Source organism: Oryctolagus cuniculus, chromosome 21 (assembly GCF_964237555.1).
Source record: "Oryctolagus cuniculus chromosome 21, mOryCun1.1, whole genome shotgun sequence".
Taxonomy (NCBI): Eukaryota; Metazoa; Chordata; class Mammalia; order Lagomorpha; family Leporidae; genus Oryctolagus; species Oryctolagus cuniculus.
The window spans coordinates 22,894,312-22,910,053 of record NC_091452.1 but is presented as its reverse complement, the minus strand read 5'-3'; the positions used below and the strand labels follow the sequence as shown (position 1 = coordinate 22,910,053).

The 15,742-nt window shown below is 48.1% G+C and overlaps 1 protein-coding gene across 6 annotated transcripts in view; it reads left to right on the top strand.

The window, feature by feature from the left end:
* THOC5 (THO complex subunit 5) overlaps nt 1-15,742 on the top strand; it is a 47,023-nt gene that overhangs the window by 10,661 nt on the left and 20,620 nt on the right. For 5 of the 6 annotated variants that reach the window (XM_008274681.4, XM_070065758.1, XM_051826501.2 and 2 more), the window contains 7 exons: nt 1,259-1,405; nt 3,731-3,845; nt 9,908-10,040; nt 10,738-10,773; nt 11,887-11,964; nt 12,827-12,867; nt 13,105-13,204. In XM_008274681.4, the coding sequence (XP_008272903.1) occupies nt 1,259-1,405; nt 3,731-3,845; nt 9,908-10,040; nt 10,738-10,773; nt 11,887-11,964; nt 12,827-12,867; nt 13,105-13,204 (650 nt within the window). The remainder of the gene's footprint in view (nt 1-1,258; nt 1,406-3,730; nt 3,846-9,907; nt 10,041-10,737; nt 10,774-11,886; nt 11,965-12,826; nt 12,868-13,104; nt 13,205-15,742) is intronic. The other variant, XM_008274682.4, reaches the window with a different exon arrangement.

The following is a 15,742-nucleotide window of genomic DNA, read 5'->3' as shown; positions in this document are numbered from 1 at the left end:
AGCTCAGCTGTGTGACCTTCACTGAAGGGCTTACTGACCCTTGTATAATGCAGCTCACAATCCCCATTTCCTAGAAATGCGAGAATTAAATGAGGTGAGGGAAGCATATGGTGGGCATCTGTTAATACACTTGGGCTTCTGTATGCATAAAATATTCAGGAAAAAACGTGACTACAATGAACATGTACAGACTTTGTCTTTATTCCCTAAACAGTACAGGATGACAGCTATCTGTGTAGCGTTTCCATGATCTTAGGTGAGAGAAGTAAACGAGATGATTTAGAGCACAGGGGAGGATGGGCCTAACTCATGGCAGTTAGTGCACATTTTATATCAGGGACTTGCACATGGTTGGATTTTGGTGTTGGCAGAGGTCCTGGAATCAGTCCCCTCTGATACCGAGGGATGACTGGCAGCTGCTGTTACTGCCATCACGTGACCATGACCTGGGCACTTGACTGTTAAGGCAGCTGAGAGTATTGGGTTTCTTTTCTTTTTTTAAAAAAAAGATTTATTTATTTGAAAGAGTTACAGAGAGAGATAGAAACAGAGAGAGAGAGGTCTCCATCCACTGGATGGCCACAATGGCTGGAGCTGCACCCATCTGAAGCCAGGAGCCAGGAGCTTCTTCCAGTTCTCCCACCTGGGTGAAGGGGCCCAAGGACTTGGGCCATTTTCTACTGCTTTCCCAGGCCATAGCAGAGAGCTGGATTGGAAGAGGAGCAGCCAGGACTAGACCCAGTGCCCATATGGGATGCCAGCACTTCAGGCAAGGGCCTTAACCCACTGCGCACAGTGTGGGCCCCGAGTTTCTTTTCTTTTATACATGGATGTCATCATGCCTGCAACAGTTACAGCCCTAGATTGTACTCATAACTGGTTCCACTCTGCTGGATCTTCTCATTTTATGTTTATGCAGGTAATGTTTTGAACTTAAGCGCAGACCTTGTATTTGTTCCTGTTAAATGACATGTCTTGGTTTCAACCTGACAGTCTATATGCTGCTAGCTCTCCTGCTCAACTTGGAGAAACTTGTCAGTTTGCTAAGCATCCCTTCCTGTTCACTGGCTAACTCATGTGACATGTCCCCAACCACCTCTCTTTGTCTACTGATGAGTGTTAGTGCAAAGACTGGATTCCGGGATCTTGCGTAATTTTAGACTAAGGCTGAGTGGGCATAGCTGGGAGCCTTGCACCTGCTTAAGCTACCGTTTGGGTTTCTAGAAACAGCAACTTGATGTCTGGTTTTTGCCTGTAGGTCAAAGCATGAAGAAATTGATCTGGTCAGTTTGGAAGAGTTTTATAAGGAGGCTCCGCCAGATATCAGCAAGGCTGACGTCACCATGGGAGACCCTCACCAGCAGACTCTGGCGCGTCTGGACTGGGAGCTGGAGCAGCGGAAGAGGTAGTGGTTCCTCCTTCCTGACTTTGTTAACTATGGAACAGAGTGCTTTGTCCTGACCCGGCGTCAGACCCCACGGCACCGTGGATCCAGCACCAAACCCCTTCTTGTGATTAATTCACATAGGATGGTTGGAGCTTGACCAAGACCAACCTCATTCTGTGTGGGGCTGTAATTGCTTAAGGCTGTTAACAGAAAAGTAGAGTAACTTTTCTTCCCTTAAAAATGGCAATACCCAAGACCTAAATATCTCTTAAGTCACAAATCTGATTTTGTATTTTTCCTTTTCCCCTGTTTGTAAGTGTACCCCTGTGGTATCCTAAAGCCTTGAAATCATTATTCAAGAAAGTTATACATCCTTCCAATGCCTGTAAACATAGTAATTCACAAAATCATTCCCTTCTTGGGCTTTTATGTTATTTCCATTATTCACTGTCATGATAAGTGAGTGCTCTTTGCATATAAAACTTTTATTTTTAAAAAAATTTTTAAAGATTTATTCATTTTATTTGAAGGAGCTAGAGAGAGGGGCTGGTGCTGTGGCTTAGTGGGTAAAGCCACTGCCTGCAGTGCTGGCATCTCGTATGGGCACCAGTTTGATACCTGGCTGCTCCATTTCTGATCCAGCCCTCTGCTATGGCCTGGGAAAGCAGTACAGGAGGGCCCGAGTGCTTGGGATCCTGCATCCACATGGGAGACCCAGAAGAAACTCCTGGCTTTGGATCAGCCCAGCTCCAGCCATTGTAGCCATTTGGGGTGTGGACCAGTGAATGGAAGATCTCTCTCTCTTCTGCCTCTACCTTTGCCCCTCCCTCTTTGTAACTCTGCCTTTTAAATAAATAAATAAATCTTAAAAAAATAAAGAGTTGGAGAGAGGAAGAGATAGGGATATATAGAGGGGATCTTCCATCCGCTGGTTCACTCCTCAAATGGCTGCATTGGCAGGGGCTAGGATATTCATCCAGGTCTCCCAGTTGGGTGCAGAGACCCAAGCACTTGGGCTGTCTTCTGCTGCTTTCCCAGGCACATTGGCAGGGAGCTGGATTGGAAGTGGAATAGCCGGGACTCGAACTGGTGCCCATATGGATGCTGGTGCTATAGGTAGCAGTTTAACCTGCTGCACTACAGCACTGGGCTCCATATAAACTTTACTGCACTAATAAGAGCTTTTATTTATTAACCTTAAATAGAAAGTCTAGAATGTAATGTAATTTAGGTCTTCCTGAGAATATAGTGTTTTGTTTTGTTTTTTTTTCCACATTGGTCTTTTCATGGTTCCATCCTTTCCTTTCATAGGGAGCTTTTCCCTCTTTCATGTTTTGTTTTGTTTTTTAAGATTTATTTAATTATTGGACAGGCAGAATGACACAGAGGAAAACACAGAGATAGATCTTCCATCTGCTGGTTTCACTCTCCAACTACATGTAACAGCTGCAGGCTGGGCAGGCCAAAACCAGGAGTGAGGAAATTTGTGTGGGTCTCCCATGTGGGTGGTAGGGACGTAGGGACCCAAGTACTTGAGTGATTGCCTGCTGCCTCCCAGGGTGCTGATTAGCAGGAAACTGGATTGGAGGCAGAGCTGGACTTTATCCCAGGCACTCTGATATGGGATATTCCAGGTGGCCTGCAGTGCCCACTTGCTCCTTCCATGTTTGTACGGGAATTTTAGGGCTGCTGGTTAGCACATCTGCTCTGTTTTTCACTGGAGAGCAAGCTGTTGGTATACTTGCCTTTCTCTGTTCCAGAAGGTATTCTGTGCCTATGGTCCAGGTTGTGAATTTAATAAGCATTGAGTGTGGTTCTCAGGCAGTAGGGCAGGCCTGTCACTTCCCTGTCCAGTGCACTGCTTGTTCTCAGCATGGGCTGAGCCACGGGTGCTCCATTTCTGTGGCCCTGGTCCCCAGTCCTTCCCCACTCAGGCAGTCTGTAGGCTTTGTTTGGGTGATGCGGCTGCCAGGTCCACACGTTTGTGCAAGGTTGGGGTCTAGCCTTTCAGGTAAGAAGTGAAACTGAAGACAGCACAGGTTTTCTCTAGTGGTCACAGGCAGAGCCTCTGGAGAGAGACAGGCATGGTTTCAAAGCCCAACTCTTTGCTTGCCCTTAGCTGGATGACCTTGGGCAAGTTCACTTCCCTCCTGAGCCTTAGTTTCCTCCTTTGGATGTAAGAAGAGTCCCTGTCTTGCAGGGTTCTTGTAAGGATTAAAGACAGTCCTGTTTGTAAAGAGCTCACCAAAGTGCCTGGCTGTTGTTAGGTGGATTCTGACAGTGATCACGTGGGTCCTGGTGTCCTGGGGGCAGTGGGTGACAGTGTTCTGGCCTCCCCGACAGGCTGGCAGAGAAGTACCGAGAGTGCCTGTCCAACAAGGAGAAGATTCTCAAGGAGATAGAGGTGAAGAAGGAATACCTGAGCAGCCTACAGCCTCGCCTCAACAGCATCATGCAGGTGAGGCCCATCCGCCTTTGGCTTTGCCCTTGCCCCCACCACTCACCCTGGGGCCCGTTTGTCCTAAGTGGATGGAGCACAGTGCAAGGTTGGGCTTGTCTGCATCCCTGCCCAGCTGGGACGATAAGCTGGCGGAAGAGGAGTGCTGACTGGGTGGGCTCAGGAGCAGATAAATCTATTGATTGAGCACATCCTCTGGGTGACGCACTTTCTCAGACTGTGTGGAAGTTCATTTTATTCCCTGAATGCTCCCCGTCAGCCCCACAGTCCCCATGCAACTAAACATGCTCCTGTAGACGTCCATCAGATCCATCAGATCCCATGATGGCTGACTCCTCGGGGCAAACTGCTCAGAGCTTGACTTGTGTTTCAAAGCCAGTAAGGGGCCGCTGCTGTAACCTGGAGAGTTAAGCCTCCACCTGTGGGCGCCGGTTCTTGTCCAGGCTGCTCCTCTTCCAGTCCAGCTCTCTGCTATGTCCTAGGAAGGCAGTGAAGGATGGCCCAAGTCCTTGGGCCTCTGCACCCATATGGGAGACTCAGAAGAAACTCCTGGCTCCTGGCTTCAGATCAGCCAGCATTGGAGAGTGAACCAGTGGATGGAAGACCTCTCTGTCTCTCCCTCTCTCTGTATTTAACTCTGCCTTTCAAATAAATAAGTAAATAATAAATCTTAAAAAAAAAAAAAAAAAAGAAAAAAAAGCCATTTGGTACCATAGGAGAAGTCCTCACTTTACTGGTAGAGGATCTTTCTATATAGGTGACCTGATTTTTGTTTGCTTTGTGAAGCAAGGTTCGGTCTAAATCCTTACTGTTCTATGACGCCAGGGAAGTGGCTAACGTGGAGGAAGTTTGTAAAAGAACCCTAGAGAAATTAAAAACTCACTTTTCTGGGACTTGGCAAGATTTGTGTTTCCTCCCTTCAGCTCTAGGCAAAGAATTAGAGTTGTTAACAAAAATATTCTCCAGGAACGCTTCAGGACAGGACAAAAGAGAAACAGAAATCAAAAGTTTAGTTGTACTGAACATCCCAGCCCCTCCATGTGATTAAATATTCTCCTGTTAACTGGAAACCCTCTAAAAATGTCCCTAAACAGGTGCATGTTAAGTAAGCTGTACAGCCTGACGGCGATGAGGCAAGTGTGGGTCAGTATACCACTGATGGAATGACTGGACGGAAAGAGAATCTGGTAGGCCGGCGCCGCGGCTCACTAGGCTAATCCTCCGCCTAGCGGCGCCGGCACACCGGGTTCTAGTCCCGGTCGGGGCGCCGGATTCTGTCCCGGTTGCCCCTCTTCCAGGCCAGCCCTCTGCTGTGGCCAGGGAGTGCAGTGAAGGATGGCCCAGGTGCTTGGGCCCTGCACCCCATGGGAGACCAGGAAAAGCACCTGGCTCCTGGCTCCTGCCATCGGATCAGCGCGGTGCGCCGGCCGCAGCGCGCCGGCCGCGGCGGCCATTGGAGGGTGAACCAACGGCAAAGGAAGACCTTTCTCTCTGTCTCTCTCTCTCACTGTCCACTCTGCCTGTCAAAAAAAAAAAAAAAAAAAAAAAAAAAAGGCCGGCGCCGTGGCTCAATAGGCTAATCCTCCACCATGCGGCGCCGGCACACCGGGTTCTAGTCCCGGTTGGGGCGCCGGATTCCGTCCCGGTTGCCCCTCTTCCAGGCCAGCTCTTTGCTATGGCCAGGGAGTGCAGTGGAGGATGGCCCAGGTGCTTGGGCCCTGCACCCCATGGGAGACCAGGAAAAGCACCTGGATCCTGGCTCCTGCCATCGGATCAGCGCGGTGCGCCGGCTGCAGCGGCGGCCATTGGAGGGTGATCCAACGGCAAAGGAAGACCTTTCTCTCTCTGTCTCTCTCTCTCACTGTCCACTCTGCCTGTCAAAAAAATAAATAAATAAATAAATAAAAATGGAAAGAGAATCTGGTGTATTATTAAACAAAAAAAACAGTATGATCTTATTTGTATACCTTGGTTTATAAAGTATCTGTGTATACATACAAGAGTACTTCAAAAATTTGTGGAAAATGGAGTTAAAAGATAAGTTTAGCGGTAGGCAGTTAACCTAGTGTTTAAGGCACCAGTTAAGAATGCACTTCAGATATTGCACACTAAACTCTGGCTCCTAAATCCAACTGTCACTGGTGAAGACCCTGGGAAGCAGGAATGATGGGTCAAGTGGTTGGGTTCCTGGCTTTGGCCCAGCCTAGTCCTGGCTGTTGCAGGCATTTGGGGAGTGATAAGAGATAGAAGATAGTGATAGTCTCTGTCTCTATCTTTGTCTGTCTTTCATCCTCTATCTCTGCTTCTGAAATAAACAGTAAATAAAATTTTAGTACCAAAAAATTTTGAAATCATACATAGTTTTTTCAAAATAGACATTTCTCATGAATTTTTCATATGCATGATTTCACAGTTTTTTGCACCAAAATAAATTTACCTTTACATTCCATTTTCTATAATTTTTTTTAAAGATTTATTTATTTGAATAGCAGAGTTGCTAGAAAGAGATCTTCCACTTACTGGTTCACACTCCAAATGGCTGCAATGGCTAGGACTGGGCCAGGCCGAAGCCAGGAGCCTAGTACTCCATCCTCGTCTCTCATATGGGTGGTAGGGGTCTAAGTTCTCAGGCCATCATCCTCTGCTTTCCCAGGCTTAATAGCAGGGATCTAGATTGGAAGCAGAACAGTGGCGACTGTAATGGCCTCTGATATGGGATCCTGGTACTGCAGAAAGCAGTATAACTCCCTGAACCACAACATGTACATCTCCACGAACTTTTTTCTTTTTTTAATTTTTTTTTTATTTGATAGGCAGAGTTAGACAGAGAGAAAGGTCTTCCTTCTGTTGATTCACCCCCCAAATGGCCAGGAGCCAGGTGCCTCCCCCTGGTTTCCCATGCGGGTGCATCCTCCACTGCTCTCCTGGGCCACAGAAGAGAGCTGGACTGGAAGAGGAGCAACCGGGATGAATCCGGCGCCCACATGGGATGCCAGCACTCTAGGTGGTGGTTTTACCCACTACGCCACAGTGCCAGCCCCCCAAATATAACTTTCTAAAAGATGTAATATATTACTTTTTTAAAAAAGATTTATTTATTTATTTGTAAGTCAGTGTTACACAGAAAGAGAAGGAGAGGCAGAGATAGAGAGGTCTTCCATCCGCTGGTTCACTCCGCAATTGGCCGCAACAGCCGGAGCTGTGCTGATCCAAAGCCAGGAGCCAGGAGCTTCTTCTGTGTCTGCCACGTGGGTGCAGGGGCCCAGTGACTTGGGCCATCCTCTAGTGCTTTCCTAGACCATAGCAGACAGCTGGATCGGAAGTGGAATAGCCGAGTCTCGAACCCATGCCCACATGGGATGCTGGCACTGCAGGCAGCGGCTTAACTTGCTACGCCACAGCACTGGCTCCTGCAGTATATTACTTTAAAGAATAATTTTAGGTGCAACTGTTTGGCTTAACAGTTAAGATGCTGGTTAGGAGACCCACATCCCATATTAGAGTAGGTTGGTTAGAATCCGAGCGCTGTTCCTAATTCTAGCTTCCTGAACATGTGCATCCTGGGAGGCAGCAGGCAGTGATGTGAATCCTGAGACCCCTGCCACCCCTGTGGGAATCCTGGATTGAGTTCCCAGCTCCCAGCTTCAGCCTGGCCCGTGCCAGCTGTCGTGGGTACTTGGGGAGTGAACCAACAGGCGGGAACTCGTTGTCTCTCAAATAAATAATAATTTTATATACAGAAAGGCAATCAACTAATATACGTATACAGCTCAATGAATGTTTGGTAGTTGAACACATCTGTATAACCAGTATCTAAAATCAGTTGAAAGAATATTACCAATTTTCCAGAAGGTCGTTTCTTCTCTGTCTGGGTCACTGTCTCCTCACTGCCCAGTAGCCATGACTTTGACTTCATGGGTTAGTTTTGCCTGTCTTTGACCTTTACACAAGTAGGATCAGAGTATGTGCTCTTTGTGTCTGGCTTCTTTTGCTCAGTAGTTCTGAGGTTCGTCTGTGCTGTTGTGCGTACTGGGAGTGCATTGGTTTTCAGTGATGGCTTTAGTGTTTGCTTTTGGTTGTTTCCAGGTGGGGCTGTTACCAGTAATGCTGTTATGAGCATTCTCATATGAGTGTCTGGTGCACATATGTACACGGATCTGTTGAACCCAGGAATGAAACTGCTTGGTCATATACAGTATGCTATGCATATGTTTAGCTTTGGTGGACACGAAAACAATTTTCTAAGATGATTGTATTGATTCCACTGGCGCCCAGTCGGTTTTAATTGCTCTACATCCTTGCCAGCACTTAGTATTGTTACTTACCTTAATTTTAGGCATTTTGGAGGGTGTCTCATTATGATTTTTGTTTTCATTTCCCCAGGGACTGGTGACATTGAGCACAGTACCTTTTGAATGCTTATTGGCTTTTGGATAATTTCTTTTGTGAAAGTCCTTCTGCATGTTTCTTACCCACTTTTCTGTTATTTATATTTTCTAGAAATAAATTTTTTAAAGTATTTATTTGAAAGGAAGAGGCGGGTAAGCAGAGAGAAAAAGGAAAACTCCCTCTGCTGGTTCCCTTTCAGATGGCCCACAATGAGCAGGGACAGTTAACTCAGATCTCCCACATCAGTGCAAGAATTCAGTGACTTGAGCCATCACTGCTGCCTCCCAGGGTCTGCATTAGTAGGAAGATGGAGTCGGGAGCAAGGGGCAGGTTTTTAAGCCAGGGCACTCTCATGTGGGATGCAGGCATCTTAACTATTAGGCCACCCACCCACCCCCGGACATGAGTCTGTTCCCTGTTACCTTTGTTCCCATCCCATGACTTACCTTTTCATTCTCATGATGGCATTTTTTTGTAATGAACAGACGTTCTTATTATCTTATTAATAATTATCTAATTTTTAATCTTTTCCTTTAGGGTTAGTGCTTTTTGTGTCCTGTTTAAGAAATGTTTTTCCCAAGGTCATGGGGATATTCTGTGTGTTCTAATAGAAGCTCTGCTGTTTATCTTTCAAATTTAGATCTGTAGTCATCTAGGAAGCAGATTTTGTATGAGTACTTCAGAAAGTCCTGGAGGGTCGACATTGAACCTAGCAGTTAAGACAGTGGTTAAGGCCGGCGCCGCGGCTCACTAGGCTACTCCTCCGCCTAGCGGCGCCGGCACACCGGGTTCTAGTCCCGGTTGGGGTGCCGGATTCTGTCCCAGTTGCCCCTCTTCCAGGCCAGCTCTCTGCTGTGGCCAGGGAGTGCAGTGAAGGATGGCCCAGGTGCTTGGGCCCTGCACCCCATGGGAGACCAGGAAAAGCACCTGGCTCCTGGTTCCTGCCATCGGATCAGCACGGTGCGCCGGCCGCAGCGCACCGGCCGCAGCGGCCATTGGAGGGCGAACCAACGGCAAAGGAAGACCTTTCTCTCTGTCTCTCTCTCTCACTGTCCACTCTCCCTGTCAAAAAAAAAAAAAAAAAAAAAAAAAAAAAAAAACAGTGGTTAGTACTCCTCTGCCTTAACAACTGCTGTGCTCGAGTTGCTTTTTTTTTGAAAGGCAGAAGAGCAGAGAGAGAACTAGAGATCTTTCATCCAGTGGTTTACTCCTGAAATGGCTGCATTAGCCAGGGTTTGGCAAGGCTGGAACCAGGAGCCAGGAATGCCATCTGGATCTCCCTTGTGGGTGACGGGCCATCTTGTGCTGCTTTCCCAGGTACTTCAGTAGGGAGCTGGGTCAGAAGTATAGTAGCCAGGTTCCAGACTGGAACCCACACTCCCATGTAGGATGGCTGCTTCACAAGTAATGGTTTAACCCATGGTGCCACAATACCAGCTCCAAGGAATTTTTTAATTTCATCATCTTTTTTACTGTCTGTTACTGGCATAAAGGAATGCAATCGACTTTTTCATATTGACCTTTTATCTGCCTATTAGTTCTACTGGTTTATTATTATTATTATTATTCCCATAAATAAACTACAGTCACTAAGCAGTCACTAAGCAGGGGGACTAGCTTTCACACACAAACATACACACACACACAAACACAAATCCTTTTGTTGTGTGCAGGCTTCCCTCCCAGTGCAGGAGTACCTGTTCATGCCGTTCGACCAGGCTCACAAGCAGTATGAGACAGCTAGGCACCTGCCGCCTCCACTCTACGTGCTCTTTGTTCAGGCCACTGCCTACGGGCAGGCCTGTGGTGAGTATGGGGACCGGGTGAGGAGGAGGGGCTGTGGGAGCTGCAGCCATGGCTGCCCACATCCTTTGGAAGCACTGCCGCCCAGGGGAGCTCCCCGTCCCTGCCCAGAAGCCCTCAGGTGACAGAGGCTGCCTCCCCTCGCACTGCCTAGCATGACTGATTTGACTAGCTGATCTGAGGCTGGACTAACCTGATGGGCATTTCAGAAAGTGGCTTTGGTTTTCCTGAGCCTGGCTTGGTGGCTGTGGGGTGCAGCACGCAGGCTACTCTGGGCTCCCAAGTGCTCGCCCTAGCAAGGTACGCTTGGCCAGTGGATCAGCGCCTCTTGTTCTGCTTCTGGGGGCGGGGCCTGGTGAACGTAGGTTCCAGCCAGCTCTCCTGGGCTTTTGCCACACCCCAAACAGGCTGCATGTGATTGCAGTGAGGTGCTAGGTCAGAGGATGCATCCCCTATGCTTACGGGCAGCCTGTGATTTCGCTAGGGTTTTGAGGAGTTTTTGCCTCTTGCTCTGATGCAGCTTTCTCCCAGCACCTGAACCGTTCCCTGCCCCCGGCGTCACACAGGCATGCATTGCACCAGTGCATGCCTCTCCTTCTGCCAGGAGCCCCCACACATCACTGTCTCTCTTCTTGTGTCTTCCTGGCCCTCCCGTCCTCTCCCTGCCCATTGTTCTCCCTCCTGTCTCCATCGTCATCAGCTCATATGAAATCCTCCTCCCAGCCCCCTAGACAGGGTGAGTACTTCTCTTCTTTTGTGTATAAATCTCAGTCTATTCCCGCTCCTGTTTTCCTGTAGAAGTACAAGATTAAATGACTGAAAAGGTAGTCCAACATTTGCCAGTGGAGGATGGGGGCAACCAGAGACAAGGCAGGGGCCAGCCACTTGTAGGAAGTTTCTCATCCCTCCTTAGTGTGGCTGGGCAGATTGTTCGGGCTCCTAGGACTGTCTGTACTCTTTAAGGGTGGAGAAGAGACGGTGACCTGTCTGGGCTCATGATCCTAGACCCCCAGAGTTTCAGAAAGGGGGCCCAGGGGTAGCACCTAGCAAGGTGTTGGACCTGATGTGTGGAACAGGCCAAGCTCAAATTGAACAGACCTGGTCTTGAATCCTGGCTGGGATATAACTTCTGTGAGCCTTAACTTTCTCATGTATAAGTGGCTGTAATAGTGCTGCCCCATAAGGTTATTGTGAGGATCAAAAACTAATATTTAAATATAGATTTATGATTAAAATTATAAGCATCAGCACATTCAGTCCTCACCACTTAACAGGGTAGCTGCTGTTTGTCAAGCTCCCATTTCATATGTGCAGAAACAGGCTTAGAGCAGCGTCGTAACTCTAGGTCATGTGTTTGTGAGCTGGTGGGACTGGACTATAGGGTCCAGGTCCCCACCCTTGCCACCTTCCCACTGCCTCCCAGTTACACGACACAGTGCCAGCCAGGTGCTTGGTGTCGTGCAGAGTAGTGAGTAAGTGCTTGGCCAGGTGAGAGCTGCTGTTTCTGGGCTCTGCACAGGTATGGGCTTCTGCGTGCAAACCTTTAAGAATTAGCACAAGAGTTCCACATAGCTTAGGCTCTTAGTTTGAATTTCTGGGCCTCAGTGCACACCTGGAAAAAGTCTTAGGGGATGCTTGTCTGGGAACCTGCAGTTTGGGTTCTTTGTTCTCATTAAATGATGGAAAGAATTGTAAGTTTTCTACCTTGTTCCACTTAATCTGGAGAAAGGGCTCCCACTCTAGTCAGTAAGAAGCTGGGCAGAAGCAAAAGAACTGCGTCCCAGAGCTGGCTCTGCCTGGCCTCCGCCTTCCCAAGTGACTTTCCCATGCAGCTCTTTCTTGCCCACAGATAAGACGTTGTCTGTGGCGATCGAAGGCAGTGTGGATGAAGCCAAGGCTCTGTTCAAGCCTCCTGAGGACTCTCAAGGTAATGTGGTTGTGCTGCCTCTCCTAGGGCCACCAGGCCACCCCAAAGACCTCTGCATAGGAAGCACTCTGGGGGAGATGGGGAGAGCTCATTTCCTGCAGTCACAAAGACCTGCCTTTGGAGGGCAGCCCTGCCACTTGCTTCCTCACCCTGGGGGAGGTCCTTAACATTTCTAAGCCTCAGTTTACTTGTTTGCAAAATTACTATGTGGGTAGAGTGAGGAAGTGCACACAAAGGCCTTACTGACATGCCTGGTACATAATAGCTCCTCAGCTTGTGAGATCATTCCTTGTATTACCATTGTTACCCTGTCACCAGTGGAAGGGCCAGTCCTCCGTAGAAATGACAGTAGAAAGCCCTTTTGGAAAGCAGAAGTGGTGGATTTAAGGTCATTCTTTTAATTTTATTAATTTATTTGAAAGGCAGAGAGAGAAAAAAGAGATCTGTCCACTGTTCATTCCCCAAATGCGCGCAGTAGCTGGGGCTATGCCAGTCTGAGGCCAGGAACCCAGAACTCGGTCCTGGTTTCTCATACAGGCTGCAGGGTCTCAGCCTCTTGAATCAGGTGACACGGTAGCAGACAGCTGGAACTGGAAGCTGAGCTGGGACTGGAATCCAGGCACTCCACTATGGGATACAAGGGTTCAAATGGGCTTTTAACCACTGAGCCGAACGCCCACCCCTCAGTTTTCTCTCCTGTCATTTCCATGATTTCTGTACTGAATAAAAACACCTTTATTTATTCTAAAGAATCCATTTATAGAAGACAGGGTCTAGGTCCCTGGAGTGCCTGTGGTCTGGGTGGGCTGCAGGGACTGTTGGAGCCCTCTAACCCCCCACTGCCCTGTCTGTGTGGCTGCAGATGACGAGAGCGACTCTGATGCCGAGGAGGAGCAGACCACGGTGAGAGCCCTTTCCTCTCTGGGGGCATCGGCTGTACTGGGCCCTGCTTGTTGGCAGCACCTGCCGCCCCAGAAGCAGAGAAAGAGTTTGAGAGGACCAGCTGCTGGGAGGGGAGCCTGGCAGCCGCTGAGCCAGAGTAGCAGGTCGCAGGCAGCCAGGCAGAGACCTCAGGTGGGAGGGACAGGGAGGGAGAGTCCCAGGGCCAGCGCTCATCAGTCCGCTCTTTCCTTGTTCCAGAAACGCCGGCGGCCCACGCTGGGGGTTCAGTTGGACGACAAGCGCAAGGAGATGCTGAAGCGGCACCCGCTGTCTGTCATGCTGGACGTAAAGTGTAAAGGTCCGCCCTGCTCACTCTGTTCTGGGGACCCACAGCCTGAGGCTTTGCCAGCTCCAGGGGCAGAGGCCCGGCAAGCTTCGTGCTACTAAAGGATTCCTGTTTGCCAGGAATCCTTGTTTATTACACATGGAGGGTGGTGGTGGTGGTGGTGGTTTTAAATGTATAACCGTAACAACACAGCAACAGAACTCGAGATCTGGAAATGAAGCTTGGTAAAACTGTACCTCTGTCTGAATTTGACAAGTCAGGTACAGAGAACAAGGTACAGGCATATGCAGGTTTTGAATGACATGACCAATATGCTTAATTGAATACATGTAAGTACAACTGTGCATTCTACAGAGATTGTCTGGTATTGGAAGGTAGTGTGTGGTCAGGCATCCCAGCAGCATAAGACTTGGCGTGGACTTTTAAGTGTCCCTCTTACCCAGGCTCTCAGATGCCAATCCTGCTCTTACCTCCAAGGACAGCTTTGTGACAGATCACTTATGTGTGTGGTGGGAATATTCTGTACACTGGAAGCTTTCATGCAAGTTTCTATTTATCACCTTCTTTATTTTATTTTTCAAGATTTTATTTATTTATTTGATATATTTACAGACAGAGGGAGAGATAGAGAAAAAGGTCTTGGGGCTGGCGCTGTGGCGCAGTAGGTTAATCTTCCACCTGTGGCGCCAGCATCCCATATGGGTGCCAGTTCTTGTCCTGGCTTCTCATCTTCTGATCCAGCTCCCTACTGATGGTCTGGGAAAGCAGGGGTCCAAATGTTTGGGCCCCTGCACCCACGTGGGAGACCTGAAAGAAGCTCCTGGCTCTTGGCTTTGGATTAGCTCAGTGCTGGCTATTGCAGCCATTTGGGGAGGGAACCAATGGATGGAAGACCTGTCTGTCTGTCTCTCCCTCTCACTGTAACCCTACCTCTCAAATAAATAAATATATATATATTTTTTTGAAAAGGTCTTCCATGCACTGGTTCACTCCTCAAATGGCCACAATGAGCCAATCAGGAGCCAGGAGTTTCTTCCAGGTCTCCCACATGGGTGCAGGGGCCCAATAACTTGGGCCATCCTCTACTGCTTTCCCAGGCAATTAGCTTGGAGCTGGATTAGAAGAGGAGCAGATGAGACACAAACTGGCACTTATATGGGATGCCAACACTGCAGGTGGAGGCTTAGCCTACTATGCCACTCTGCTGGCCCTTTATTTTTTATATAAATGGAAATGCAGTTTCCACAGTGATCTTTGCCTTTTCTTCTTATTTTGAGATAATTATAGACTTTAGAAGAATTGTAGGGGGTTGGAGGGATAGAGGGGATGGTGAATGGGTACAGGGGTGTAGTTGGATGGGAGAAATAACCTTGAACGTTCTGGAGCACAGTGAGATAACTTTGAGCAGTATTTCTTTTTTAAAAAAATTTATTTATTTACTTGAAAGGCAGACAGACAGAGATCTTCCATCCAAATGCCTCCTACAGCCTGGGTTGGGCCAGACTGAAGCTCGGAGCCTGGAACTCAATTCAGTTCTTCCATGTAGACGGCAGGGACCTAAGTACCTGAGCCATCACCTGCCGCCTCCTAGGGTGTGCGTGAGCAGGAAAGTAGACCGAAAGTGGAGCAGAGACTCAAATGGAGGCACTGGGATGTGAGCATCTTAGCTGTTGAGCCAAATGTCTGCCCCAGAATAATGCTTTTTATTCCCCCCACAGGCACTCCCCTCCTCTTCTTCTTCTTCTTTTTTTAAGATTTGTTTATTTTATTTGAAAGCAATACAGAAAGGCAGAACAGAGACAAAGGGAGATCTTCCATGGTTCACTCCCCAAATGGCCGCAGCAGCCAGGGCCGGGTGGATCCAAAGCCAGGAGCCAGGAGCCTCATCTGGTCTTCCACATGGCTGCTGGGTCCCAAGGACTTTGGCCATCTGCTGCTGCTTTCTCAGGAGCATTAACTGGGAGCTGGATCAGAATTGGAGCATCCAGGACTCAAACCAGCATCCATATAGGACACCAGCATTGCTGCAGTAGCTTTATCCACTGTGCCACAGCACCAACCCCCGTGAATATTTCAGAATAACTAGTAGAATTTTGAATATCCCCAACCTGAAGAAATGATGTCTGAGGTGGTAGATAGGAGAGTTACCTTGATCTGATCATTGTACTGTGTATACATGTATTGAAATGTCACCCTGTACCCCGTAGATATATACAGTTACTTTGTGTCAATTAGGAATTTTATTTATTATGAAAAGATTTGTAAAGATAATACAGAGAGTCCCCACAAACTGTTCATTTAGCTTCCCCAAAGTTACCAGCTGAATTAACTGTCACATGGTTAGCAAAGCCAGTGTCCGTTTCAGTGGTCCCATACCATTAAGCAGACTACAGAACTTGTCAGCATTCCCTTATTTTTCCACTCATCCTTTTTCTGTCTTGGGATCCAAGCCAGGATCTGTCACTATATTTAGTTGTCATACTCCGTAGTCTCCTCCAGGTGGTGACAGTTCCTCATTCTTCTCTTTTTTTTTTTAAAGGGGTTAATCCT